The sequence below is a fragment of the Anopheles stephensi genome, chromosome 3 (assembly GCF_013141755.1).
Source record: "Anopheles stephensi strain Indian chromosome 3, UCI_ANSTEP_V1.0, whole genome shotgun sequence".
In the NCBI taxonomy this organism is placed as follows: Eukaryota; Metazoa; Arthropoda; class Insecta; order Diptera; family Culicidae; genus Anopheles; species Anopheles stephensi.
In genome coordinates this window covers 10,870,464-10,896,717 of record NC_050203.1, presented here as the reverse complement: position 1 = coordinate 10,896,717, position 26,254 = coordinate 10,870,464, and the positions used below count along the sequence as shown (strand labels likewise).

General features: G+C 48.9%; 3 protein-coding genes and 1 pseudogene across 18 annotated transcripts; 2 read left to right on the top strand and 2 right to left on the bottom strand.

Annotated features, from left to right (window-relative positions):
- Positions 1 to 14: 14 nt before the first annotated feature.
- LOC118513170 (tyrosine-protein kinase receptor torso) lies at positions 15 to 26,254 on the bottom strand. Of its 7 annotated transcripts, none has more exons than XM_036058617.1 (16): positions 26,026 to 26,254; positions 24,291 to 24,768; positions 14,834 to 15,547; positions 13,962 to 14,618; positions 3,556 to 3,790; positions 3,410 to 3,489; positions 3,170 to 3,338; positions 2,917 to 3,098; positions 2,710 to 2,845; positions 2,486 to 2,628; positions 2,046 to 2,310; positions 1,147 to 1,982; positions 989 to 1,083; positions 653 to 910; positions 410 to 559; positions 15 to 336 (listed from the first exon to the last, which is right to left on the bottom strand). In XM_036058617.1, the coding sequence occupies exons 3-16, from the start codon at positions 15,047 to 15,049 to the stop codon at positions 285 to 287; spliced, it is 3,474 nt and encodes a 1,157-aa protein (XP_035914510.1). In that variant the 5' UTR covers positions 15,050 to 15,547; positions 24,291 to 24,768; positions 26,026 to 26,254; the 3' UTR covers positions 15 to 284. The 7 variants fall into 7 exon arrangements, with proteins under 7 accessions (XP_035914510.1, XP_035914516.1, XP_035914513.1 ...); XM_036058623.1 differs by having other exon boundaries at positions 2,486 to 2,625; XM_036058620.1 differs by having other exon boundaries at positions 24,291 to 24,687.
- On the top strand, positions 4,041 to 10,478 carry LOC118513173 (transcription initiation factor TFIID subunit 11). Of its 10 annotated transcripts, none has more exons than XM_036058628.1 (4): positions 4,041 to 4,561; positions 4,823 to 5,033; positions 9,059 to 9,311; positions 9,395 to 10,475. In XM_036058628.1, exons 2-4 carry the CDS (start codon positions 4,828 to 4,830, stop codon positions 9,941 to 9,943), a joined length of 1,008 nt encoding a protein of 335 aa, XP_035914521.1. In that variant the 5' UTR covers positions 4,041 to 4,561; positions 4,823 to 4,827; the 3' UTR covers positions 9,944 to 10,475. The 10 variants fall into 10 exon arrangements, with proteins under 10 accessions (XP_035914521.1, XP_035914518.1, XP_035914520.1 ...); XM_036058625.1 differs by having other exon boundaries at positions 4,053 to 4,561; positions 9,044 to 9,311; positions 9,392 to 10,478; XM_036058627.1 differs by having other exon boundaries at positions 4,053 to 4,561; positions 9,392 to 10,475.
- Positions 10,460 to 13,092, bottom strand: LOC118513172 (heparan-alpha-glucosaminide N-acetyltransferase). The gene is made up of 6 exons (XM_036058624.1): positions 12,719 to 13,092; positions 12,495 to 12,622; positions 12,266 to 12,393; positions 11,763 to 12,193; positions 11,412 to 11,695; positions 10,460 to 11,320 (listed from the first exon to the last, which is right to left on the bottom strand). The coding sequence occupies exons 1-6, from the start codon at positions 12,860 to 12,862 to the stop codon at positions 10,669 to 10,671; spliced, it is 1,767 nt and encodes a 588-aa protein (XP_035914517.1). The 5' UTR covers positions 12,863 to 13,092; the 3' UTR covers positions 10,460 to 10,668.
- LOC118514470 lies at positions 16,847 to 19,339 on the top strand (annotated as a pseudogene).

The window sequence follows — 26,254 nt, the reverse complement described above, 5'->3', positions numbered from 1 at the left end:
GGAAACACGTGGCATTTGTTTTAAAAATATATTTCATCCAAAAACAAAATGAACAATAATCCTATACAATCTTGCTTAAAACCCACTTCGTCTGCTTGTTGGTTTTGTTGCTGGTTGGACGTGCGGATAGAAGAAAAAAAACCAATCCCACCCTCATCACGTCCGCATCCGGGTTTAGCACGTGGCACCGGTACCGTTTCGTTGCAATTTTTACATTATTTTAGGGCGACAGTGACGCAAACGATATCATCATCCGAGGATGGCGCCCCCCATTTCAGGTCTCTCTAATACTCAACCGGTTTTAAGTATGAATTTTCTTCCGTAGCACTTTTTGTACTGAAAAGGGGAGAAAAACGATATGACGGAGATGCGGTAAAAGCGAACACGCTCCACCACCGATCCCACTTACCAATGGCTATCGACAATCGCGTTCAGATCGATAATAACCGGCTCGTTGGCCGCATCCTTTTCCTGCAACGATTCGACCGTCCGCACAATTTTGCTAAACGTTGGCCGCTCGCCGGGATGCAGATTCCAGCAGGAATACATCAAATCGTACCTGTGAATGGCAAACAAACAAAAAACCGGAAGCCACGTGATGATAAGCGAATGCGCGTGCCATGCCATCCCATCCCATCCCCATTCTTCTTACAGCAGCTCACTGCAGCTCTTCGGTCGCTCCATCCGGTATCCACTTTCCAGGTATCGGAGCAGCTTGTTGGTGGAAATGGAAGGGTACGGACTGCCGCCGAGCGTGCATATTTCGTAGAGCAAAATTCCGAACGACCACACGTCGCTCTGGGAGGTGTAGACCTGATGGGTCATCGATTCGAGCGCAAGCCACTTGATCGGTAGCTTGCCGTTGCTCGTTTTCCGGTACAGATTTTCCTGGTAGATGTCACGGCTTAGTCTGAAAGTACGGAAACAGGGCCAACCGTAATTAACGTGAGGTGAATAGCATGACTTATAGCGCCTAGTGGTTTCGTACCCAAAATCCGCTATTTTCACCGTATTATTATCACACACCAGCACGTTCCGGGCGGCCAAATCCCGGTGCACCACCTTGTTGCGGGCGAGAAATTCCTGCGGGCAAGAAAGCAGTGTGAGAAATGCAACAGTACCGTGGACAAAATCACGCCCCCTTACCATTCCGAGTGCGATCTGGCGGGAAAATTCTAGCAGCTGGCCACTGTCCGGTATTGGGTCGTCCTCCTTTAAACCATCCTCGGACGGTGTGCAACTTTGATAGCATCGATTCTCGACCGTATTGTGCGTAAGGGCGGAATCGAGCGTAGAACCGTGGCAGCTGCACGGTTTTATTCGCACACTACCCTTCAGACCCTCCTCACAGTCCGTTGGTGGTCCCGTCGAGCTCCGGCGCTGTCCGTCGCTGATGATTTCTACCGCGTTCTTGCACGAGCTGGTACAGAACGAGTTGGGCGTTAGCTTCGATGTTTCGTCACCGCCACTGTCTTCGTTAAACAGTGGATATAGTTTATTTTCGATGATTTGGGGTGATCTCCGGGCACCGTCACTGCCGGTGCTAAACCCACCCAACAGTGTCTGCCGATGGTCGGAGAGGTTTTTGTACGTTAGGGATTTCTTATCGTTCACGAACGACGTGTCAAAGTTGAACACGTTCTCGGGCAGCTTGTTGTTGGCCAGCGAGGGTGTCAAGCAGTCGTGCTCGGCTGCCGTACCGGGCAGTGCCGCATCCAACGAATCGGGCACCATCGATGGTGTCGCTTCCGAGCCGAGCGACAGTGTTGTGGTGCTACGCGTTTGCCTCAGCAGTCGTTGCCACTGGAGGCGCAAATAGTTTAGCAAGTTACCGCGACCACAGTACTCGGTGAGCAGCATCATTTTGCGCACGTTCTTCGTACAGTGGCCAACGATGCTGACTATGTGGGGATGGGTGCCGACCGACTTCATTACCTCCATCTCACGCCGAAACTCGATAATGTCTTCCACGCGAGGACACTCTGGAACAAAAAACGAGGAACATGAACACAGGGAACAAGATGTAACAGACGGACTCCGATTACCTTTCAGCATTTTGACCGCCACCGGTTTGGGCGTCCCATCGGCACCATCATCCCGCTGCAGTACCCCACGGCGAACCAAACCAAACGCTCCCTCGCCCAACATATCGTGCAGCTTGATGTGCTCCATCTCGATCTCCAGCTCGTCGTTAATGGGCGCAATCAGATCGGCCGAGAACGGGTGGCTGGATGCGAGCAGGTCCTGCATTTGCTTTGACGTCGGTTCAAACTCTGTGCTCGGATCGACCGGTGCCTTTTGCTCTAGTTCCTGGAATTGGGCGGAAGATGGGCGAGAGTTGCATATGAATGTCCCCGGTCCACCCGATTGGGAGTTGGGGAAAGCTATTTTAAAATTATAATTATCGGTGCTAGCGTTATTTTGAGAGCGCATGAGCCACCCACACACACATGAGGATACAGCGACCTTAAATGGGGATACAAACCTTAAAGTACTCGCACCGTTCCTCGTACCGCTTCAGCTTGGCCCGGCGGCGACAGATGAGTGAGATGGAAATTTTCAACAGTCCTATCATCAGCACCGGCGTTAGTATGATAAACACGAGCTTGGTCCGTATCCACGACTCTGCTGTAGAAAAAAGAGTAGGATGGGAGATATATGGTGCTATCTGTGACAAACTTAAGGACTCAATCGGTCGGGAGAACCTACCGGAACTGATTCGTCCGATTTGAAGCGTCTTGATGGTACTTTCCGATGATACACCCACCCTGGAGTACGCAGAGATAAACACCTCGAAATGAGGTCCAAACATTTCGAACGATTCGATCAACAAACCAACAGCATCCTGTGGCGGTTAGACGGTGATTACATGCTATCGCCAATCATCCATCCAGCAATATCCTTCAAGCAACTTACCCCTGTAAGGTTTCGCGTCATGGAGTTGGCAGGTTCCTCCGTTTCGGAGTCGTGCAGATCAAACACCTTTACCACGTACGAATCGGGTGCTATTGCGGGTCGATCCCAGCTTATGTTGAGCTGATAGCTATCACCGTACAGTGGTAGCTGAGTCACACGGACATTCTTGATCGGTTCCGGAGCTACAGTACGTCAAGGAAATGAGAGTTTGTGGTTCAATGCAGAATTTATGGTTGCTCCACTCTTAACTTACCACACACTTGTGTACCATTCGTTAGGTTGGCACAGCTGGGCGTGTGGAACGAGTGCCAATGCAGCTTGCTTTCTTTCATCGCATTTTGGGTGTTTTTGGACCGGACCGCAATCATGTAGTTGGCACTAAGCTTCAACGATTTGATGGTGTACTTGTAGAGGACTTCAGGCTGAGGAGAATTTTTGATAGTTAAATCGTTTCTTACGATACATTCGGAATACGATCCTCTAAATACGCTACCTGTTGGACATCTATCGGTTTAAGCTGGAAGTCTGGCGAATGGCTTGCGTGGCACACGATTTCATAGTGACATGTTTTATCTGCAAATAAGACAACTTGTCATGCTGTACTCCCTTACCTCGCGTGAAGAACTCAAGATTGATTACCTTTCGCTGGATTCCACGAGATGAGTGCATCCACATACCGGCTGTCCCGCACGTTCGGCTCGAACCGCTCCACCACGATCTCCGTAATCGTGCCCGGCATGTAGTCGAGCGGAAGCGTACGGAACTGGTGCTTCTCGACGTAGTAATATTCGAACTCGGACGTTAGCATGGTGGCCGTCACGTTGTACCGCTTGTTCGGTGCCAGATTCTCAATCTTTACCAGCGATGCATTGCTCTGTGGTGGTTGAAAGTAAGGGCACACAAATTGGCAGCATTAATGCATTAGATCATTTACATTCCACACGGTGAACAAAGTGATCAAAAATTCGAGCACGTGGTCGTGGCGAACGTACGTCCGTTGGGATGGGAAACGGTTGCAAACGCTTCACACGTTCGCGGTTGCCAGTGTGTGCGTGCGGAAACGCTTCGCCGTTGCGATTGCTGGTGGTGGTGGTGGTGTGTGTGCAATGTTGTCCAGTTACTGTTGTACGCGCTTTACAGTGACGTTCCAGCGGGGAGAAATCACAAAACAACCGTCCGTGTAGCAGGCAGCAGCAGTAATTATGAGTTGTGGAAAGAAATCGTAAACCCTAGGTGGATGCTGCTGTATTACGCTGCTGTGAATCGCTTGTGAAGGAATATTCGCGACGAAAATGCCACTGTACCGGAACCGGCCGTGAATAAGCCAGACTGTCCGTCGTGTTTCCCTGTGTTGATGCTGGTTGCAGAAGTTGTGTGAGGAGATGCTGATCTTTCATCTCCGCGGAATTGATGGAACGAAAGTGTGTGTCATCGTGTGTGATTTGTTTTCTCCGTGCCAGCCGCGTGTTGAACGTTTACAGTGAACATTGATGCTTTTGCGATAGTGTTTTCGAACGTATCGGTGGTGTGGTTAATGAATGCACGGGCATTGACAAGTGCGGAGTACGGTGTGTGATGGAATTCGTCTAACTGCCCGAACGGGGTTCTACCTCAACCTTGCCCCAAGCAAGATCCACTCAAAAAGGTATTTAAGCTATGTGTTAATTATGGGCGCTCTCGAACCCCCTTGCAAGCAACGTCACCACGTTGGCAACTTTTCATTAGCGGCTACCTTCGCCCGCCATACTCAATCACCACTGGAGCGTAGCATAACCCGGCGATACCGAAACCTTCCTGTGTAGCCATGGCAACCAACCAACCCTCCCCGCAATGTGGCCGGAAGAAGATGCGCTTAGCTATTGGACACCATCGCTAACCGGGCTCTTCTACTGTTTCTTCCCCAAAGCCACCATGTCATCGGCCGGTTCCACCAAAAACAAACCGAAAAAGAGCAGCAATCTGCGCATACTGTGGATACCGGGGCGCAAAAAGCACAACCGGAAGGGTACGTACACGCCGACGAAGAATGGGCTACCGCAGACGTACGGAATGCAGCCACGGAAGAACGAATCATGGACGCTGGGCGGTACGATGAATCACAGCAAAATCATAAACGCGTAAGTGTGCCCCAACTCCTACCTAATTTAACGCTCCCCCTGCCTTCCTTTCTTTTTTCCTGGGTAATTTGGAGATCTGGTAGAGAAGCAGTAGGGGAGAATTCCAAAGGTTGCTTGGTGGGGTTTTTTTTTGCATGCATGCGAGGCCTAGTTGGCAACCGACGAGCGAAGCCGGCCATGGTGATGAAGTTGCCATTTTTTTTTTCGGGTGTGCAAAAAAGCTCTCCTGCCGATATTACCATAACCTGTAAATGTGGCGGGGTGAAGCGATTGATTGATGAGGTGGGAAAGGAGCTCAGAAGAAGAGGTATTGCAATCCGTTTGTCGGAATTGATAATTTAAACCGGAGCTTTCCTTTGTTAGGAACCTACTTCTGGAGTGGAATTTCTGATTAGGGATACAAATCATGAAAGGCAGTAAATGTCTTGCAATCACCCGACCGCAAATGTCGCAAACGCAACAGAAATTCAACCGTTAGCATACGGCGGTGTCAATTTTGGAATTGTTTATATTGCTGTTTCTGTAACTCTGATTTCAAGTTTCCGCCTCGGGCGCATATCTGTCCTATCTGCTCTAAAGTTCTTGCCAGCAACCTGTCTGCTGCTCAAGTGCAGAAGACTATTTGTTTATGATTTGTTTATGAGACCCCCCGCCCCTCCCCCTCCCTGCGCCGCTGGTGATGACACACGAAGAAAGGTCTCATATGGCACGCGATAAAGCAACGACAAGTGTACCCAGTACACACGATTGACACACGGAAAGACAGGTTCGACGAGCGAGCGTCGGGATTCCAATTTCCACATGCTCGCCCGTGACACGATATCACATTCCGGTGCACGCGAAACACCCCTCGCCGTCGGTTTGTTTGGTTCTCCTTTATTTCTATGCTTCTTCGCTTCGTGTGCACTTGACTCTCCTGGACCCGCATCGAGGGTGGAAGCACTAGCTGCTGCTGCTGCTGTATGCACACTCGTCACAGCAGTGCTGCGACCCAAACGGGGGGAGGGCCGCGTGGGCATAAAGGTTGACACGGGAAACGCGCGCGGCTATCATCCGAGCCCTATCACACTCGTTGGAGACAACATCAAACTGTGGAGCAAACACACCTTTTGTGTGTGTGTGTGTGTGTGTGTCTGTTTATTCCACCACATACCCGCCCAGTCGTGTGGTGTGGCCAGCCGTGTGCGGGTGGCATTCGCTCGTCTAGTGTGCTCCCGCTAAATTCTACGGGCGTGTGTGTACCGCGTGTGCCTCGCTTCCCCGAGCGATTTACGCGCGATTTACAGCCAGTCTCGTTCAAGTTGCCGCGGTTGATCGATGGTTTCGGTGGTGGTGGTTCCGCTGGTACCGTTACAATAATTTCGCGCAGGCCAAAGGTGACGGTGCACTAGCTATCCGGTAGTGCGGTCTCGTGTGTTTCTGGGGCCGATTCGATTGAAGGTGGCCAGTAGGACATTTCAATTTTGGTGCAGTTTTGGTGCGCGATCCAAACCCTCCCCAGGAGGAGGGGGCGGTCGGTGGTACAATGATGATGATCAAGCGGAAAGCTAGGAAACAGGAACCCATACAACGTGTGAGGGTCGTTTTGCGGTACGTGTTGTGGCCCGCTCGGAGGCAAAAATGCAGCGCTACGATTATTACCATTTCTGAACCAGAGTTCAATCAATCATATTTCACCAAAAAAAGCCTAAAAAACCACAATTACCGCAGAATGATTGAACTCATCAAACACAAATAACCGGCCCGTCCGTTGGTAGAGGTGTACATGATACGTGTACGATAACAGGTCTACACAGTGTAATTACACCACCCATCGTGCAATACCGCCCAGATGATGATAAAAACGAGAGCAGCAGCAGCAGCGAATGGGTGTGCTAATTACATTTCGTTTCCAATCCTGCTAAAAAGCATATCGAACCGATTTGTTCAAACCGTATTCCACACCCTGTCCGTAATCGCAGGGTAACGTGACACGGCCTGTATCCAGCGTCCAATATCCACAGACACTTTCGTTCTCTCTAGCTCGCTAAACTGTCACAAGAAGCGATCGTTCGTTGTGGTGGGTCTGTTTGTTTCAGTGAAGACGAAAGTGCTAACAACCCAACCATAATCGCGGTGGTGTGTTGCGAATGCGATCGTTTGTTTATTCTGTGTCAACATGGAAGATCCGCCTGGATGGAACAAGAGGACCTGCCATTTCATAAGAGCTGTTTTTTAATTGAGTTTCAATAACAAAACGGAACGAAAAAGAAGAAACGATCGTAATAAGAGCAATGACTGGTAATAACGTACAGCGCATAAGCTGCGCGCTAGTCTCTCTTGGGTGGATTTGTTGCGAACGATTATTCAAACAACAAGCCGTATCGTAAACCAGTTTTCATTCTTTTTTGGGCAATGGTGGGCCACCGACTTTGTGCTGACTGGATCGAACGCAACGGGTTGGATTGCGAAAAGCGTAACATAAACGGACAAAAACAGTGATCCATTGTCAGTTGAGAAGCACCACAAGAAAACGGGTTGCGAAAATAAATGAAAGGGGGGCCCTTTTGGGCAATTGTGACAGAGATGCCACACGGTACACAAATCGTGTTTGGATTGGAGATTTATGTTGCATTAAAACTAGCGAGTCTATCAATACTACATTTGAATAGCGGTGAAAATTTAAATTACTGCAGTTCGAATTTCGGCAGTTTGTTGGTAACTCGGCGATCAGTTGATCCTCTTCCTTGATCGAAGAAAGAATCCTCCGATAGAGGTTTCTCAAATCAATCAACTGAACAGCTGCAGAGAGACTGTTGGGAGTCGCTTTCAATTGAAGACGCTCTCGTAATTCTTCATCGTTTAGCCTAACCCTTGGACCTTACTGATAGATAGATCCCCAGGCCCTCAGTTTTCTTCATCAGTTTCTGGCGCCTTACATCACCATTTCTGACTGTATCAAGACTGGAGTCTATCCAGCATTCGATGTGCTTGCTTGTATAAAGCGTCCACAATTTTCGGACGCTATGACTCTAGACTCTAGGCTATGGATTTGACTATCTTTACTTATGGATGAACTAGCAATGTTCAATTTCATTTCTTTACTATGTTCAGGATTGTCCAGTTTTAGGCAATGTGTTACATTTTCAAATCAATACTGGCTCAGTGATTATAGGACTGTGACATTCTTGTACCCAATCCCACCTGATGAGTAACTTCTTCAACAATTCTTCCGGAACGGATCGCGAACGGGACGATCGTACCCTGGCCGTGTCCTTCAATTTCTTTACCATCTTTCCCTGACTAATTTAAATCCCATTTCACACAGCAAATAAATCGCCGTCGCTCATCTTTATCTCTCTTCTCGAAAGGACAACGAGGACGACTGGCAGGACGAAAAAAAAACAAACCTTGAAGCCCCAATATCGTTTCCCCATCTCTAGACTAAACAAAAAAACAGAGGGAGGGAAAGAAAATAAACGGCATGTGAACCATCCATCCGCCCGAGTGCGATATATACACAGGGGACACAAACAAGTACGGTTGCTGCCATTTTTCGCAAAGGGCAGCAAAAAGCAGGCCACCCGGCGACATTATGCTCCAGCCCTTCTCAGTTGCTGTGAAACACGACCGAAGAAGGGATCGACCCTTTTCACATCCGCATACGATTTCCGAGCCAAGGGTGTTTGTGTGGTCCCGATGATGTGACATAATGTCGCTTGCCTTCTAGACTGGATGTGGAGTTTTTCATGATCACCGTATTCGTCAGTTTAGTTGAGTGATCGCCGCCTTGGTCGAGTGTTGAAGAGGCCCTACGGAAGCGCCTGTGAGCTATGACACTTGCCAAAATGGAACTCATCTTCGTTCCATGCTATCGTTTGCGGGTAACATCTACCACTGGTTTGGGAAGGTGTGTGTGCCTTTTTTGGGGAGGGGGGGTAGAGCATCCCAACCAACAGAGCATTATATATGCGTGCGATATTTCGCATCGCACCGACTGTTCTCTTACCGTACCCAAACAACTGTTGTAGTAATTTCTATTTTAGAGATCTTCACGAGAACAACCTAGACGTGGCGACCATTGTAACGACGACGGCCACCGGCAGTGCGCTCGCTTCGATGGTGGCCGCAAACGGGCCTACCACCGAACAGCAGCAGCAGCAGCAGCAGCTTGATCAACTGTCGCCGGAACCCTGCCCGTCGACCAGTTCCGGCAAGGGGCAACATTCGCCCCAGCCCCAGATAGTGGTGGGCACGATCGAGCTTAACAATCTGAATGGCGATATCGCTAGCCACAAGGTAATGGACACTTGTTGCTCACCGTTTCACTAAAGCACCGACTAACCCGATTGTGGTTTGCTTTCCCAAATTTGTTGCAGCAGGAGAAGGAAATCGGTACGAGCAACCAGTTCGAAACGCTCACCCTGATCGACGAGGATGACGAGGAGGAAAAGGATCGCAACTGCTCGAACGCTCACTCGTCCTCGTCGCTGCTGTCCTCGAACAACGACAATCGTTCGACGGAGGAAAACAACCTGCACAACGCAAACACGCTCTCGATCGGTGAGCAGCACCGAAGCCGGAACAGGCGCCGCAGCAGCCAGAAGGAACGACGCAGTGCGGAGGACATTGATTCGATCGATCGGGCGGACAGTGCGGTGGACGTGACGCACGAGGAGGACCCGCGCGTGTTTGACGACGACGAGGAGGAGGAAGTGGTGCAGAACCAGCAGAAGCACCCCGACCACGTTACGACGGCTGCAGCCGCCCGGCGGCGCAAAAACAGACGGCCCCGATCTCGACAGAAACGAACGCCCGTCCTGGAGCGGCAGGATGTGGTGGATGGGGACGAGGAACGGAAGGAACCGTACGATAAAGCGGTTACCTGCTTGTACTGGTCGCTTGCCTGTTGGGATTGTAACATTTCTTAACGTGCCCCTCGCCCCATCGAAAGACACTTAGTTACGTTAGGCATTAAGCAGCCGCTTGTCACTTGTTGAGGTGGCCGCATTAGCAGCAAGCAAACCACCTTAAGCACTTAAGATGGCACTTAGTGATCGATTGTGGGGATGATAGACGAAACTTCACTTAAACACCTTGCGATAGGACGGTGCGACTTTCTTTGATCGTCAAACTCTCGAAGCAATACACAGAAATCTCAGTATTTTCGCATTTTATACATGCATTACATACAGATTTACAAATATTTTCGGACGTAATTTACAAAAAAAAACAAGGAATAAATTGTATGTAAGAATAGCGGAAGCAGAGCATAACATAGGTAAGGAAACACTCGATCGAACACCTTGCCACACATCTTAAGCTAAGTAAACTTTGTAGAACCTCTTGCTGCCCTCAAGTGGTCGCTGATACCACGCGGGGGTTAAGACTAATTTATCAAGGCAGACACAGCCAATAAACGATAGAAGCTAGGGATTGTTTTTTTCTTTTGTATAGCGAAACAAACGAGCTATTTGAGTATGAGTTTTATTTGTTGTAAAAATGAGTGTTAGACAATGTAAAAAGTGGAATTATCGCGAGGCCTTGCCTGCCATTTCTGGCCACGTAGTTGGATGATCAGTCCTCACTACGCGGGGGAACGGTCCGGATGGGATTTGAACCTCCGGTCCTGCCGTGTGAAGACCGCTGTTCCGATTTATAGATTGTAAAATAGCTTTCGCTTGTACAGATAGAGGGCAACCACATTCCACAGCACCGTATTCCAGAGGGCCTCGAGCGTGAGCATCAAGTGTGTGTTCATCGTACCGATACGCCAGTGCCACGGGAGCATCTTGTGGAACACGGTATGCCCAACGTACAGGACGATCGCGTTCATACCGGCGTAAACGAACGGACGTCCGTTCCAGGCGCGCTTCACATCGATCACATAGTAGCAGATCAGTAGCAGCAGGTACGCTAGCGATGCCGTCGCCAGTACGTACGATAGTGACCACAGATTCTTGTTCACCGGAATCCAACCATCATTTTTGGAGAATCCACACAGCATTCCCGCACCGAGCCCAAGCACAACCGACCACACGGCAAAGCGCGTAATACGCTGCCGATGTTCGGCGAACGCAAGAATCGTACAACCGCACTGGACACCCAAGAACACCTGCAGAATGGTGGGCAAACAGCCGAACGGACCTTCCGGATCGAATGGCATCGCTTCGTAAACGTAGCGTGCGGTTGGATGTTGGTAAAGGTGAGTCATCCCTAGGGTGAACCGATCGATATAGCCCGTAATGCCACCGGTACAGTTTGGGAATGCGTTCAGCAGATGTGTCCCACCCGGTCCGAAATAGGCTCTGGCGTTTGAACAGGAGAGTGGGACAGAAAAAACGAAACGAAACGTGAGCTATTGAGCGGGGATGAAAGATGCTTTGCACCGACGTTTACCTTGGACAGCCGGGCGCCGGTACGGCTACGATCACCACCAGATAAGCGAACGTGATCAGTCCGATGATGAACCATTGCTTTTTCAGCCGCAAAATGTCCTCGTTTGCACGTAGGAGACGATTTTGCGATTGCAGTGTCTGCTCGTGGCAGAAAAGATGGACGGTCGATACGACAAAGTAGGCAATGCCGAACCGTTGCAGTACGCCGAAGATGCGCAGATTTGCCATGGTAGGGCCGTTCATCGAGTTTAGGCAAAGCCCTATCACGAACAGTTTTACCGAGCGCTACAATCATCAAACAAAATAGTTAAGAAGTGAGTCTACCGCAGGGACGGTGCACATCGACACTTACAACAGCAATATTGGAGAGGATCATTCGCCGGGGAACGTTCCGATTGAGCTGTCCTCGCAGCGAAATCGGCACACATACGCCCATGATGAAAAGGAACCAGGGGAAAACCAAATCGGCCACATGCAACCCATTCCACGTGGCGTGCTCGATCCACCAGTAGTGTCCACCGCCACTGTTCACGAAGATCATCAGCATGATCGCAATCCCACGGAACGTGTCGAGACTTTGCAGACGTTTCCTAGCGGTAACCTGTGCGGATGTTGCCGCCCCTTGCTTATCGTTCTCATCCGCCGGTGGTGCATCACCGGCTGGTTGCTCTGAGCTTGCCGGAGGCTGTTGAAACCCTCCCATACGCGCACGGTGCAGGCCATACCGCACTAAACGAGCGACACCATACGCAACCAACGCGATAATCGCTATCGTGAGGAAGGCTAAAAATATGGGGAAGAAGCGCTATAGAATGTTGCTCGAGAGCAACCCCGCCACCAGCTACGTCCGCTTACGTAGATAAATGTTGACCGGTTCTTTGGCCGTCTCCAGCTTACAGGTACCGGCGTCCGGACCGATGCTTAGATCGTAAACGCCAAATTCACCCAATTGTGCGTCGCTAAATTGGCACAGGACGACGGTGCTTTTGTTGTGTGTGTGTGTGTGTGTGAGGTAAAAGAGAAGATGGTTTAGCGATTCGCACATAAAGGGGGCCGAAAACCGGACCATGAAGGAACCACCTACTCGTTATCGTAAGAATATTTCCCCACATCACGATCTAGCACCCGCAATCCGAGCGACCGTGCTGCATCGATTTTTAGCACCGTATGCTTCTTCTCCGCCGAAATCCGCTGCACTTTGGTGTACGGACACTAGAGAAGCAGAACGGCAAACGATTAGAAACGTCCGGGAGATTAACCATAATTGAGGTCACACTGTTTTTGCAACTGGCCATCGCCCATCCCTACCTTATCACACTCAGCCGACAGTGTGTAGAGATAGTAATCGTTGGCGGTCGGGCTGGTGGAACGTGTCACGTTAAGGAATGCTTCGTCGACTGCCAGTGACCACAGGTCCAGCCCGCGAAAGAATCGTTCCGTGTACTCGACCATTGCTGCTGCGGAACTCGTGCACTACACTACACAGCGCTGCGACGCGTCTGGTTGCTGTTGCTTCGAAGGACGGCATAAATTGGTCAATGGCAACAACATTTGCGATTAATACCCCGCCCCGCCAAAAATTGTCGTTCGCACAAGTGGCGACAGGCGACAACGGTTTGTGCGAGTGTGTGTGCGTGTCTGTTTACGTGCAATCAACAGCTGACAAACAAAGCAAAACAAAACAGAAGCGCGCTGAAACGTCAAATTAGACGGTCGACCGCGGGCAGCTGTCAAAAGTGCGTGGTGCTGTTGCGAGAGAGCGAGAGAGAGCGAACTCGCACAAAACAGCACTGTAAAATTGCATTTACTGGCTTCCGAAAAAACTAAAAGAAAGCAGATTTTTACTCAAACACTTTTCAGCGTAAAATGTTAGGAATGATGTTGCGTTACGAGTCTATCTGGAAAAAAGGCCCCGGTCGCTACGAATCGTGGAAAAGTGCGCAGATGAGAAAAACCACTCGTCGCGCCTGAAAGTATGCACCGTTGAAACACGTGGCATACTTTTCAGCTAAATTTCTACATGCAGTTGATTGCAACCGGGAAAAAGAATGGTTGAAACTGCATTCTTTCGGGACAGGTATTTCGCAGAGTGGATGCATGTTTTTTTTGTAAACGTGACACACGAATGCACTCGTTTGTGCATACAGGAGAAGTAGACAAAAAGAATAATATTATGAGTTCATATTTCATAATTTAAATGCGTACATCAAATGCATGTAGAATGTATTGGAGCAAATTCCTCGTTGCGAATTGTACCAAGAATTTGCAATAAAAAATCATTTTACAGCTCCAACATCCATTAAAAATTGATGAATAATCGTCTTCAAAATGCAACTGTTCCAGAGGTCACGTTACATATTGGGTGTCACGCATCGAACATTAACACACTCGAGTGCACCATTTGAACGTCTCTATAAATGGATCATCAATTTCCTCACCGTCCTGCGTGTGTGGCGATGATGATACACACACGCCAAATCTGCGAACAACCACCACCACGACCACCGGCTCCAGAATTGATGCACAATGCAGGATTAATTAACCTACTCACCATATAGACGATTCGGTCGCCGAGTTGCTCCTCACTCTCCTGCACCTTCACCAAATAGATGGGAACCGGGCGAGCACGTTTCGCTGACGGTGCGAACGCACGCTGGTAGTTCGCGCGATCCTGCTGAACCTTGACCGCGACATCGCCGAGGTCGTGCCCGGCAGCCGTACCGGTCCTTGAGGACCCATCGATTTTCGCGAACCGTTCACCCGCAACCGAGTTCGGGTCCTGCAGCAAGTTTGCCCGCGTTGCGACGGAAGCACTTTTCTGACGTTCGGTCAGAGACCGTCCGGCAGGAAGTGGTCCATCGGCACCGATAGCACGCCTGGTACGGGATGGCACCGATTCCAAGGATTCGACATCTGCCACATCGCGAAGTGCACTTAATTGGTTCTGATTTCCCCCGGGTGGGTTAAGCTTCCGCCTAGTAGCTGTGGCCTCGTCGTGAACATCATTACGCTCATCATCATCATCATCATCATCAACGTCCAGGATGTTTCGGACGTTGCGTTCCGGTTTGATCTCGATGATCAGGTTGGTGCTATCGCGGCAGATGAGATTAATGCGTAACGATGGGTCCTGGCGCTGGACCAACGGTCGCCAGGCGGACAGTGGTCGCGTGTCCTCCGAGCACCGCTTGTAGCAAAGTTCGATGGTCTGCCGGTGGGCGAAGCGTAAGCCCGATAATGACGACGAACGTGGCCCATGGAAAGAAAGAGCACAATAATAATCAACCGATAAATCACGGATGTTTCGCAAGACTCTTGTGGCTTTTTCAGGCAGCCTCTCCATCCCACCCCACTCCCGTCGGCTATTTGGGGACATTTACACCCACCAATCGGGTTGGTCCGAATTTTGTGTATGTGACGCACCTTGAGCTGCTCCCTGTCCAATGGGAGCGTTTCGTTCTGGTCCCCGGCAGCACCGACTGCCGTGCCGGCCATGCACGCGGCCGTACACGCACCGATGCGGTACAGGTCCTGGTCCTCCCGCTCGTTGTGCAGCAGCAGCTTGTCGCAGTTGATGTTGTTCGAGAAGAAGATGGTAATGCACAGAACCTGCACGTACTTCAAAACGATCACGTGCATATTGATGCAATGATGCAATTGTGCACGTTGCCGGTGGGGTTTTAAATCGATGACACACACACACACACAAACACTCGAACGATATTGATATCTGTCTGGCTGACCACGGCGCCTACAGCGCCGGGTGGTGGAATTCGTAGGAAGGCTTGGCTTAACAGGTGGCCGCCACGAGCGCGCTTCCTCCCCTTTTTTTGATGCGGCACGAGCGTTCCTTGCAGATTAGCGGTTTCTTTGGAGGTAGAGCGGGTAGCGCGTCTGTTCCGTACTGTACTGTGTCGTAGCTCAGTCGCCCTGCCCACTGACGGGATCGGTCACCGATTGGGCGTCCTGTTGTCGCTGCAGCAAGATCCTTCGTCGGAACCAATCTTGGCACATTGCTTGGGCTCTTTGGGTACTTTACTGTCGTGTGCGTGCACTGCTTGACGCCTCTGGGAAGCGCTTAGTGGTGTTGTGGTGTGCTGCTGGTCTCGTGCTGGCTGCTCCGCAAACGTGCGTGCGCTGTGGATGCAGATAGAACGGGGGAGAGCCAAATTAGTCAACTAGGGAAAATGAGCCACAAACCACGAGCTTGAAATTCGAAATTAAAACCATGGTACGGAAATATTAAATTAAATCCCCCTAAACTGTGAGGAAAGATTCCAAGTGTAATATGCACCCTGCTTGAGTTGACTATGATGAAGGCCACCATCGGGACTTCTACGGTGGAAATCAATAACCGGATGAAACGGTGGAAAAGTAAAAAAAAACAAAAGGCGATGAACTGTTAACGAACCGCAATCAGCGTGGTATTCGATGATGTATGCATATCGATAGATATACGTCAGGCGATTTAATCGGAAAAATCGGGAATGTTACGTGGAGCATGTGACACGTGGCAGCTATATTGGGCCGAGCAAAAAACATTGTTCTGAGAACAGTGACTCCAAAAGGGAAGGTGCTAAAGAATGAATATCAGGAGAGTTGGCCATGCTGTTTCTGGACACCTAGACTTCAATTGCCAGATATGGCAGGCCGAGACCTCTCGAGGTTGTAGTGCCAATAAAGAAGAAGAGACTTCAATTTTTTGGGGCGGTCCGGTGGTCGTGGCGAAAACTGCGCCAGTCTTCACACGGCAGGACCGAGGTTCAAATACCATCCAGACCGCCTTCCCGTACGCAGGGCTGACTACTTTGCTACGGGTAAAACTAAGTCACAGAAAGCCAGAAACGGCAGGCCGAGACCTCTGGAGGTTGTAGTGCCAATAAAGAAGAAGAAACTTCAATTTTTTCAGTGGTGGTGCAAATGGGAGTTGAAAACGACCCTTCAATGTCCAAAACTTGTATAAACTAAGAAATCTTCTTTGGCGCTACAGCCTCTAAAAGTTGCTTGACTTGACTCTTACCCTAAACTGGATAGTCTAGGTTGGGATTTGATCCCAGGTCTTCTAGGATATATACTCCTTTGAACTTTGAAGACTTTATCTGGGGAGGGTTCTCCTTATTGCGAAAAGTAAGAGACTTAATATAGCCAACGCGCCATTTATAGCTAGTTAAGGCTTGTAATGCACTGATTTGATGTCCAGAAAATTTCGGTGGACTGGTTTCCCACTTCCAGTTTTTGTCCAAATTTCATCAATTGCTGTCGGAAACGCTCTAAATTAGCTGTTTTACGGGGAAGGTGCAACTCTGCGTGGTTTCTGGGTTCCAAGATTTATTCCGCATGACCGTTTGACGCATTTTCAATACCACTTGCTCATCGATAATGAGATTAGCGTTATAAGGTTCGTCATTTTCTGAAGCTCTAAAGTGTCTAATCCCATAGCGATACCAAGAATTGTGCGTCAGACCCATCCTGAAACAATCATTGAGAGAAAGCAAGTAATTATTATTCCTCAAACTGCAACTAATCACACTCTTCACGGAAGAATGAACCATTTACGGGGATCATTTACGGGCCAGCCTGCAGCAATTGCATACCAATTTTGGAGCCACCGAACCGTGTCACGTGTGTGTGTGCCATTTAAAAAAAAGAAAAGGTAAAAGCTTATACGAAGCTGTAAAGTAATGTCGATTTCAGCCCGGTGTCAGGTGTGTTCTCGGTTGTAATAATTAAATTATGCCACCGGTTTTTCTTCTTCACTGATGGCCCTCCCCCCCCCCCCATCAATTCCCACGGTTGAAGCGAATTGTCACACGTACGGTATGTCGGTACCGCGCGAGGGATTACCATATCACTAAGAAGATGAAATAATTGCTTCCGGTAAAAAGTATTTATTACCGGCGCGTGGTATGCCTCAGTCGGCACGCCGCTTAAATTGGTGCGTGTAATTGAGCACAAACTATGAAATCACGGTTCCGACTGTCGGGCACGGTAAATGCCATCCCGGTGCGCTTAATTAATAGGAAGCCGTGCGGCACGAGCACGCGGCAGGATTCGACAGGATAAAAAGCGCTCGGCGGAACTCGTCAGCGTGGCAGACGAGGGCCGGATTTCTTCATATGCAAATTGTGCCATTCCCGCCATGGAATACATCTACCGGTGGATCGTGCGCGATGACAAGTTTGCGGAGGAAGTGTTCGTGAGGTACAACTTTCGCAAGCTAAGGTACGATAGGTAACGTGTGCCTGTCGCAGGAAATAACGGTGCCACCATTCCGCAGCGCTCTTGGCATCTACAGGGACGCCCCCATGGTTCCACTCGCCAGCCGGGTACGGTTCTATGCGCTGGAGCTCTTCTTTCTGCTGCAGATCAGTGCGATTGTGTGGGATTTGGCAACCGTGCTGAACGACATTGGGCTTTTCGGGGATAATATGTGCATCCTGGCCGGGCTGCTGCTGTCGATGGCAAAGAAGTGGCACTGCGTGCTAAACATTCGCGAGCTGAGCGAATGCATCGATCAGCTGCAGACGTACCACGAACACTATCTGCAGCAGGGCGAACGGTTTGTGCGGCGTATGAGACGGCATGATCTGCAGGAGCGAGTGCTGCAGGATGCGTCCTCGTTGCTAGCAATGCTGCTTGCCGCCTGTCTGCTGGTGAATGTAAGTGGGGCTCGGCTCAGCATTACTGCAAAGCTTTAGTTCAGCACCGTTTCTCACCAAACTGCCAGGCCTTGTTCTCGAACGGGGAAACACTTATCCTGCGCGCTACCTATCCGTTCAGCACGTCCACCACCCTAGGCTACGGCTGTGTGTTCCTTTGCCAAGCGTTTCTGATCGTGTACTTGCTGTTCACGATTGTGCTGATCGATTGTACGGGTGCTCAAATTTTGAGCCAGATGGCGCTACTGTTCTGCATGCAGCGGATGGCGTTCGAGACGATCGGTGCCGATCTTACGCTACCACCCGAGGGATCGCTGCACGGAGATCAGCAACTTCGACGTTCGGTGCACCAGCTGATAGCCTCCCATCAGCAGCTGCTTTCGTGAGTATATGCATATTAAAAAAAAACTGCTCCAGTTGGCGTCTCCTGAGTCGTTCTATTTTCGGACAGCTTCTGCGATCGCTTAAAGCGCCTTTACGAACCGAACATTATGGCGCAGTTCGTGTGCAGCATGCTCATCATCTGTCTGACCGCGTTCGAGCTCATGTTCGCGAAGGGAGACCCGATGCAGATGGTACGGTTCGGGGTGTACATGCTGACCGCCTTTTATCAGATCTTTGTGTGGAGCTTTTTCGGGAATCGCGTCACCAATATGGCAAGTAGCGGGAGGCGTGCGAAACGCTTGCATAGAAATTTGAAGCTCCCACCTCTTTACAGTCGACCGGCATCAGTGATGCGACGATCCGGTGCAACTGGATCGTGCTGGATGATGGGCTGAAGAAGGACCTACGCTTTACCACAATGCGGTCCCAGAAGCCCTTCGTCATCGACGTTTACTGGCTGTTTCCGTTGACGTACGAAACCTTTATAGCGGTTCGTGTTCCTTGCGGGACAGCAGACCCCGGCCGGGAGGAAGCTTTTAGTGATGTGAACTGATTTGTCTGTCTCTCGCTCTCTCTCTCTCGCCGCAGATTCTAAGCCGTTCGTACTCGATATTTACGCTGCTTCGCACAATGATTGAGTGAGCAACAGTGGGAAGGCAAATGCGGTGGAATGGTCTGTTTTCACGGGCTAACAAAAGCTTAGCTGTTGGTAGGTTGTTTGTGCAAATGCGATGCGTTGGATGTTAAGGAGTAGCAGTACAGGTATGCTTATCTATTTCGCCCATGGTAGCGGCGCAAAGTTATTGTCGAGTGAGAAGGAGAATCACTAAGCAGTTTGGAAATGCGCTCCATTATTTAGGTGTTGCTCGACAATAAAATTAACCAAATTTCTAGAACAGGAAGTCACACGTCACACGCAGAATAAAGCATTAAAAGGACTTGTTAGTTATGATTGGAAGCTTGGCATCTTTCAGCCCATAGGCTGGACTGCAGCAACTACAGGGATATTAGAGTGTTGAATACTGTCTATTACAAGATCGGCTTGTCCCATCCGTCGAAGAGATAGTTGGAAACGATCGAATAGGATCAGCTCTACTCCTACTATCTCTTCTTTGATTTCAAAGCCACTCTATGGCAATGAGCTCTTTTGGAGCCCCGGCGAAGCTTACCGGGCTTGTAATAATGACAATGATCGACGTAACATATCAGGTGAAACTCTCAGGACTCTTTGCCAGCGTCAAGGACCTGCGTCAGGAAGAAGGTCTTGGGGCTAGTGAGGACCATCCGTGACTTCGGCGACCATCTTTTATAAGTCAGTACAGATATCGGTATACGATGATGACATAGAAACAATTGTTTTAAGCTTCTCCTACGTTTCAGAAGCATGCCATGATAATGACACCGGACAACCCAGCCCGTAAAGTCCCTTTAGGCCGTCCACATGGATCTGATAGACACTGTGCAGGCGTGGAAAGCCTAGAACAGTAGAGAAAGTGCCTGATAAGTAAAAACATCACTACGTAAGTGAATTATCTGAGTCGAGTAACAGTATGCCTCTCGAAAAAAGCTGTTTGCAATTTTTTGCCCATTGCAACTTGGTTATAAAATGGTTTAAAATAGTTTTTAAATTGTTTGGCATACGTTAACTCACGCCGTGCCAAACCATATTGACTTGACCATGCGGAATGGGAGCAAATGCCCGGATAGGCATCCTCCGCAAAAGTTTCACAGCAAACACCGGGAAGGTAAAAAAATGTATTCGACAAACAATTCTGCAAGCAAAAAACCCCCGGACAGCAACAATCTACAAAGCTACAAAGTGCTAACGCTTTTTTACGGGTCGGGAAAGTTTTTTCCCAATCACCAATCGGAATTTCACTTGGACTTTCCGCCTCTCTACCGGCACCGTAGTGGGGAGATAATTTTGCACAACTGTTTTCTTATCGACGCAACAAACTATTCTTAGGTGATGGACAAAGTTATGTTTACCAGACCATGCTGGCATTGTGCCGTTGTTGCTGCTAGAAGATAGAACACGATAGCCTTCGGACTAGATTGGTCAAGGCTGTATCTTCTCTAGCCCGATGTTCAGTTCGATCCGGATAGGAAGCAGAGCTAGTGTACGTTGGGTGGAATGTTCACCCAATTATACACAGTTGACCAAACGAAACACGTCCCTGTCCTTACTGCCAACACGATGGTGGGTCGTCGACGAAAGGCTTCAAGATGCTCATCAGCCCAGCGTTAAGCAAAGCGTAGGAAAGCAATGCAATTGTAGTGCAGCTAGCATTCGGCAAACAGTTTGGTGAAACAAATTATTATCAAATACCAACGTCCGCTGTTCTAGCTAGTTCTAAGAAATGTTTTGCAAAATCCAGCAAATTCCGATGGAGAGCAATACCGAGCGATACGCATACTTTATTTGACATTCTGACGCCACCCGCGGGAGGCGTTCGAATGTGTGCTAGCTTTAATTGCATTAAATTAGGGAAGAGTGTTTGGTCAAGTTTTGTTTTGCGAGGAGTGATTTTTCCGTGGAATAGTTTACATGAAAAATACTCATTTTGCGACAAAAAAGGGGTAAGGCTTTTTTTGTCTATATCGCTCCACGTTACAAACTATTAGGCGCCTCCATCGGTGTCTGGCTAATTTTGTAGCCGCGCGGAAAAAAAACCCCGGTCACGATTGTGGGTTGTGATGGATGCATTTTACTCACTTGTTTTTTTTTTATTGCTCTGTTTTTCTCTGCGTGTTCGTGTGCTAAAATGTGCTATTGTGCGTGTAGGTGGGTGTGCCATTATACTATTATTGTATTACGTACGACACACAGCCAGCCAGAGCCGGTCCATACGGGACAGAATGAATGAAACATTTTTAATCCGATCAATGAAACCGGATTACGTAGCCCGGTTTACTTGCACTCAATTATACAGCATTGTCTGTCGGCTGGCAGGCTGGCTGGCTGACTGGCTGGCCATCAGCTTCCCGAGCAGGCGAGAAAATGCTGTACCAAATTAAATAATTAGTGGAAAATATATAAAGTACGAAAAAAATTATTGAAACAGCAATAAATTAAAGAAGTGTTGTATCTAAGTACAGTGCAAACACAAGCTCTCCTTCAAATTTAAACACCCTTAAAGTGAGTGCATTTGTGGGCCACCGCACCGAGTTGAGCGATGTTTGACTCGTTTTTGCAGCCTTCCGCCTGCTGTCGGCAGTCCTGGCGCACGGTTCGATTGATTTGCGAACAATGCGCATTGCACAAAAGAAAACGAATCGCTCCTTTTATCGCGTTTGTTTTTTTTATTATTTTGCTTCCGTACTCGATACAATGCATCTCGCTGGATGTGTACACTGTATCTATTGCTTTCCATTGCTCCAGAGGTGGGAGATTATGGAACGACTAGACCAAAGAAAAGAGCGAAAGGGTGAACAAAACAACCTCCCGGACACGATAGTTCCTTCAATTATTGATGCGCTTCAGTTGAGGCCGTTCGTTTCGTGCTACTGTGCAAGTACAGAGCAAACAAGAAGGGTTGAAGGACAAAGATCGATTCCGGCTTGTAACGTGCGCAATGAGGGTACGGCACAGCAGCAATTGTTTCGTTATCGAGCTTACGCTTCTCAACCACCCTTTGCTAAGGTGTGATTCTGTCCGTTTTGCCATCTGGTAAGGTATTGGGATTATCTCGGACGATCCGGGTGGAGTTGGCGCACGGGTGCCGGTCAGGTGGACACTGTCAGGCATTTATATTGGATTGGAGCGAGCATTGGCTCAGAAAGATGAATATTAAATATTCCATCAACCCAATCCCCAATCCAATGTGCTCCTTGATGTGCTTTCGGGACAGGAATTAAGGTTCGCCGAGTGGCCTATCGCCTCATTACACTGGGCCGTCAATCAAGCAACGTTCCAGAAGGTTGTTGCTTCTGATTTTTTCCCTCCTCATCGCGCTTTATATTGTGACCTGCGGGCGATCTTCTTTGATCGTGCTCACATGTTTGATCATAGATGAAAGAGCTTGTGGGATTGACAGGTAATACGAGTCGCAAAAATTCACTTAATTAGTCATTAAGTTTTTTTTTTGAGCAGCGGTGGATCTTTAAGCACAACAATTACTTCGCTTCAAGGTACATGGCATGCACCATTTCAAAATTACACAGAATTCCCTATTCACATCCCTGCCGGATAATTTACACTTTTACGTCCCGGATGCAACCGGTGGAAGCAAATCGGTGGTCCACAATAAAGATCCGTTGCATCGGGTGTGGTTTCCCAACAACTATGTGCTAAGTTCGAACGAATTTATCGAATCGGAATCGGAAACTTTAGCCAAATTACTGCCGCTTCCGTTAACCGGTGGCATCCGCCAGTGAACGCTGACAGCAGCATGCATTGCCATTGCCCGTTGGCATTCTGCCGCATTGGAAAAGCGGAAGAAAATCGAAATGGCTGTAATTATGGGCAGTGTAATGGAGCCCTTTTCTCGGAACCACATTGTCGGTGCGTTGACTGATTCGCCCTGATGGCACGCCGACACAGTTACTGCTTTAGCTGACTTTGGGGCACTATGCTACGAGGGTCGATATCGGCAGGGCTGCACTGTAATCAGTGTAATCGGATAACGTACCGACAGAATCAAATAGTTTGCAATTGACGTGCCACTACTTTTTTAAATAGCGTAATTGGCAAAAATGATACCTTTTGCGATTAATATATTAATTATAAAGGCTTGAAAGCAGTACGCCAAAAAGTCACGCAGGGAGCTTTGCTGGCTGACGGGTTAATACAGCAACACATGTGGATCAAATCGGATTCTTCCCTTTGCTCTCTTCTGCTACTAACCAAGCTGCCTTGAGTTATCATCCAACCGTTCTTAGACATTCACAGATACTCTTAGTTGTAGGATAGTCAACCCAGCATAGGAGGAAAATGGCTTGATTTGATATAATTTATGTCTAGAGCTCTTGGAGCAATAGAGCGATCCTCATCGATTAGTTTAATCTGATTTTTTCCTTAATTTTCCTGGACTATGTTTAGGATTTCCGGGGCAGTCCGGTAGGGCTTAAGCGTTAGTGGCTCCGTTCCATCTTGGGGTGGAAGCTATAAGTGCCTATGAGATCGGTTTTGGAGGTTATTTATTCCCATCCTTGAACAGATTCAACATCGATGCTCAACAAAAATGAGGCACCATTGTCCTCAACAAAAATGAGGCACCATGTGACAAGGATGCAATAGGTGGGATGGATGGAGTGTTTTGATAGAAGGATTGAGTGTATGTAGCTCACGATGGCTTTAAAGATCTAATCCCTTGTTATACGCTATTACAAGACAATTGTTTAAAAATATTCCGAAAATACCCGGAAATTCGACAAAGAATCTAATGAAGATTACAACGAGCTGTGCCAAATTTCCAGATACTCTATAAAAACTTTTAAAAAACCCATACGAACTGTCGGAATCGTCCGAACTTTCCATTTCCGACAACTATCTGCAACTATCGAATCGTCCAGTTCGGACTCTTCGAATCCAATTTGGAATCCGGTTTTCTTTCTTTTTTTTGTTGGTGGTTAGTAGATATCCCGTGAAGTGAAGTGTGATGTGTGAAAAAAGAATGCCGATTGCCCATTCCGGGACCTCATCAACGTCAATCAAAAAATCGAACGATTCTACGAATTTAACGTACTCGGGCTACGAGTTTTCAGTCCTGCAGATAGCTTAAAAGGACAAAAATTCTTTTGAACCCTGTTCAGAACTGGGTTGAAGCAGTAAATGTATTTTGAAAACGTAGAAGGATATATCGCATTCTTAAGCTACTTGTAAACAGAATTCTTACCTCCTGACAGCCCCGGACACGCGTGACCTTAGCACGGGTACTGCTGGAATTCTCGCCGGGTTGGAAACAGTTGGCCAAGGGGAGGAACACGGCCGGGTGCAACACAGTGGGAGATAGCGAGAACAACAAAAAAACGCAAACTTCCAAACAATCAAGATTCATGCACCATGAACACCCGACAGCGGCTGCGACACCATCCGTCCGTTCGTTCTAGTATTCCAATTCCGAAAAGGTTACACTCAATTTGCGTTTGATTTCTATGTGCCCCCGGAATGGCGGGTCGGGGTGTGGCGGGACGACGGTACGGCTCCGTGGCGTGGCACTGGACTGGCGATGAGTTTTCGATTTCGATTTGATTATATTAACCCACCCGTGTCCCGTGCACTGGACACCCACCCTAGAGAGAGAGAGAGAGAGTGGCGCGACGCAAAATTTAGTTCCGTGGCCAGCAGACCAGACCGGACCAGACTAGACACGGCTAGAGGGATGAGGAGAAGAATATTAATTACGGCGCAGGAATCGGGGGAGGCGGGGGTCGTAGTAAGCTCATTAGGGAGTTTGGAAGGGTCGCACCGTTGTTTGTGCGGCACGGATTGACGGCGGATCGGTGCTCGATCGACGGTGCTAGGTCGAGCGAAGGAAAACAACACACATTTTTCGCCAACCCATCTGTACACACATACAACGGGCTCGAGTCGTCCACAGAGAGGGAGAGAGAGAGAGAGATGGAGAGAGACCGTTCTGGTTGTGTTTGCCGAGTACGATTCCGATACCCGTAGCCGGTGGAAGAAAATGGAGGAACGACGGAACCCGGAGGAGGAAAAGCTTGTTTAATCGGTTTAACTAGCTGGCTGAAGCTGGGGAGCGTCCGTAGGAACTAGCAGGATTTACGGCTAACGGCATCAGAAGTATCAACACGGTACGTCAATGAATTGATGCCACCGATTTCACACACATCACACATTTAGAAGCGGGGCTAGGAAACTTGCTACCACGACCTAAACCGCTTCAAGATGGAGGCACACTCTATTCCTTCAGCTAGAAACAGATTTCACAGATAGCTGGCACACCAATACACAACGAGCTCTTTGCTCCACAAAAGGGGTTTCGGAATAGTAGATCGGGAAGAGGTTACGGCACGCACTCGCACGCACTAACCCGGGCAACGCAATTCGATCGATTGATCGTGGTTGATAATATTGGTATCGAAGACGCACGCGTCCACACACTAACACAGCACCGGTACAGCGCTTTCTTTCCACATCGAAAAAATGTAAACGCGCGTACCCACATTAACCTTCTTACACTCGGTGGCCATGTAAAGCACGGCAATTTACAAGCCAGTCAACACCACCGTCAACACGGCAGCGATCGATCGGCGACGATCGAGCCCCACACCAGCAAACGGCGCAAGATCAATCATACATGCAATCCCGTCCGTCGAGGACACAGACACAAACGCCGACACATACACCGGATACACAGATTTCAACACTTCACACCGTAGAGCTCCACCGTTGCGAGGCAACGAACCGACTGATCGTGGATCGTGATCTGCAATGAAGATGGGGCTCGTAGGCGCACCGAATGGCGCCTTGGTGCGGTTCTGTACCCTGATGCCGAGCGCGTGTACCGTGATGTTATGGCGTTTCTACCTTCCTAGAACACTGTGCCGGAGGTACACCGACACCACCGTATGGTCCGGGGTCGAAAAGCGAATTTTAAGTATCACTACCTCACTCATTTAACGACACAAGCTGTTCTGGCACCACGTTTCCGGCGCCCTTTTGTACTGCGGGTACAACACTGCTTAACACTGACCACCGGGAAAACCTCCAACGGGTCTAGACTGAAAAGGGTACAGGTACGGAGCTGTCGTAAGCGAACCAGGAGGCGCTAGCGCGTGTGAATATAGGAACGTGATGCGTTCTCGGCTGCACACTATCAACTGATAGTGACTGACA

What these genes read in the sequence shown, in the direction of transcription:
- LOC118513173 (XM_036058625.1), top strand. Translation starts at nt 4,828, where the DNA reads ATGTCATCGGCCGGTTCCACCAAAAACAAACCGAAAAAGAGCAGCAAT. An exon ending in CACAGCAAAATCATAAACGC is followed by an intron (nt 5,034 to 9,043) that starts GTAAGTGTGCCC and finishes CAACTGTTGTAG; the next exon opens with TAATTTCTATTTTAGAGATC. An exon ending in GCGATATCGCTAGCCACAAG is followed by an intron (nt 9,312 to 9,391) that starts GTAATGGACACT and finishes AATTTGTTGCAG; the next exon opens with CAGGAGAAGGAAATCGGTAC.
- LOC118513172 (XM_036058624.1), bottom strand. Translation starts at nt 12,862, where the DNA reads ATGGTCGAGTACACGGAACGATTCTTTCGCGGGCTGGACCTGTGGTCA. An exon ending in AAATATTCTTACGATAACGA is followed by an intron (nt 12,394 to 12,494) that starts GTAGGTGGTTCC and finishes ACACAACAAAAG; the next exon opens with CACCGTCGTCCTGTGCCAAT. An exon ending in TCCTCTCCAATATTGCTGTT is followed by an intron (nt 11,696 to 11,762) that starts GTAAGTGTCGAT and finishes TGATGATTGTAG; the next exon opens with CGCTCGGTAAAACTGTTCGT.
- LOC118513170 (XM_036058617.1), bottom strand. Translation starts at nt 15,049, where the DNA reads ATGCACGTGATCGTTTTGAAGTACGTGCAGGTTCTGTGCATTACCATC. An exon ending in TGACGCGAAACCTTACAGGG is followed by an intron (nt 2,846 to 2,916) that starts GTAAGTTGCTTG and finishes TAACCGCCACAG; the next exon opens with GATGCTGTTGGTTTGTTGAT. An exon ending in AATCGGACGAATCAGTTCCG is followed by an intron (nt 2,629 to 2,709) that starts GTAGGTTCTCCC and finishes TTTTTTCTACAG; the next exon opens with CAGAGTCGTGGATACGGACC.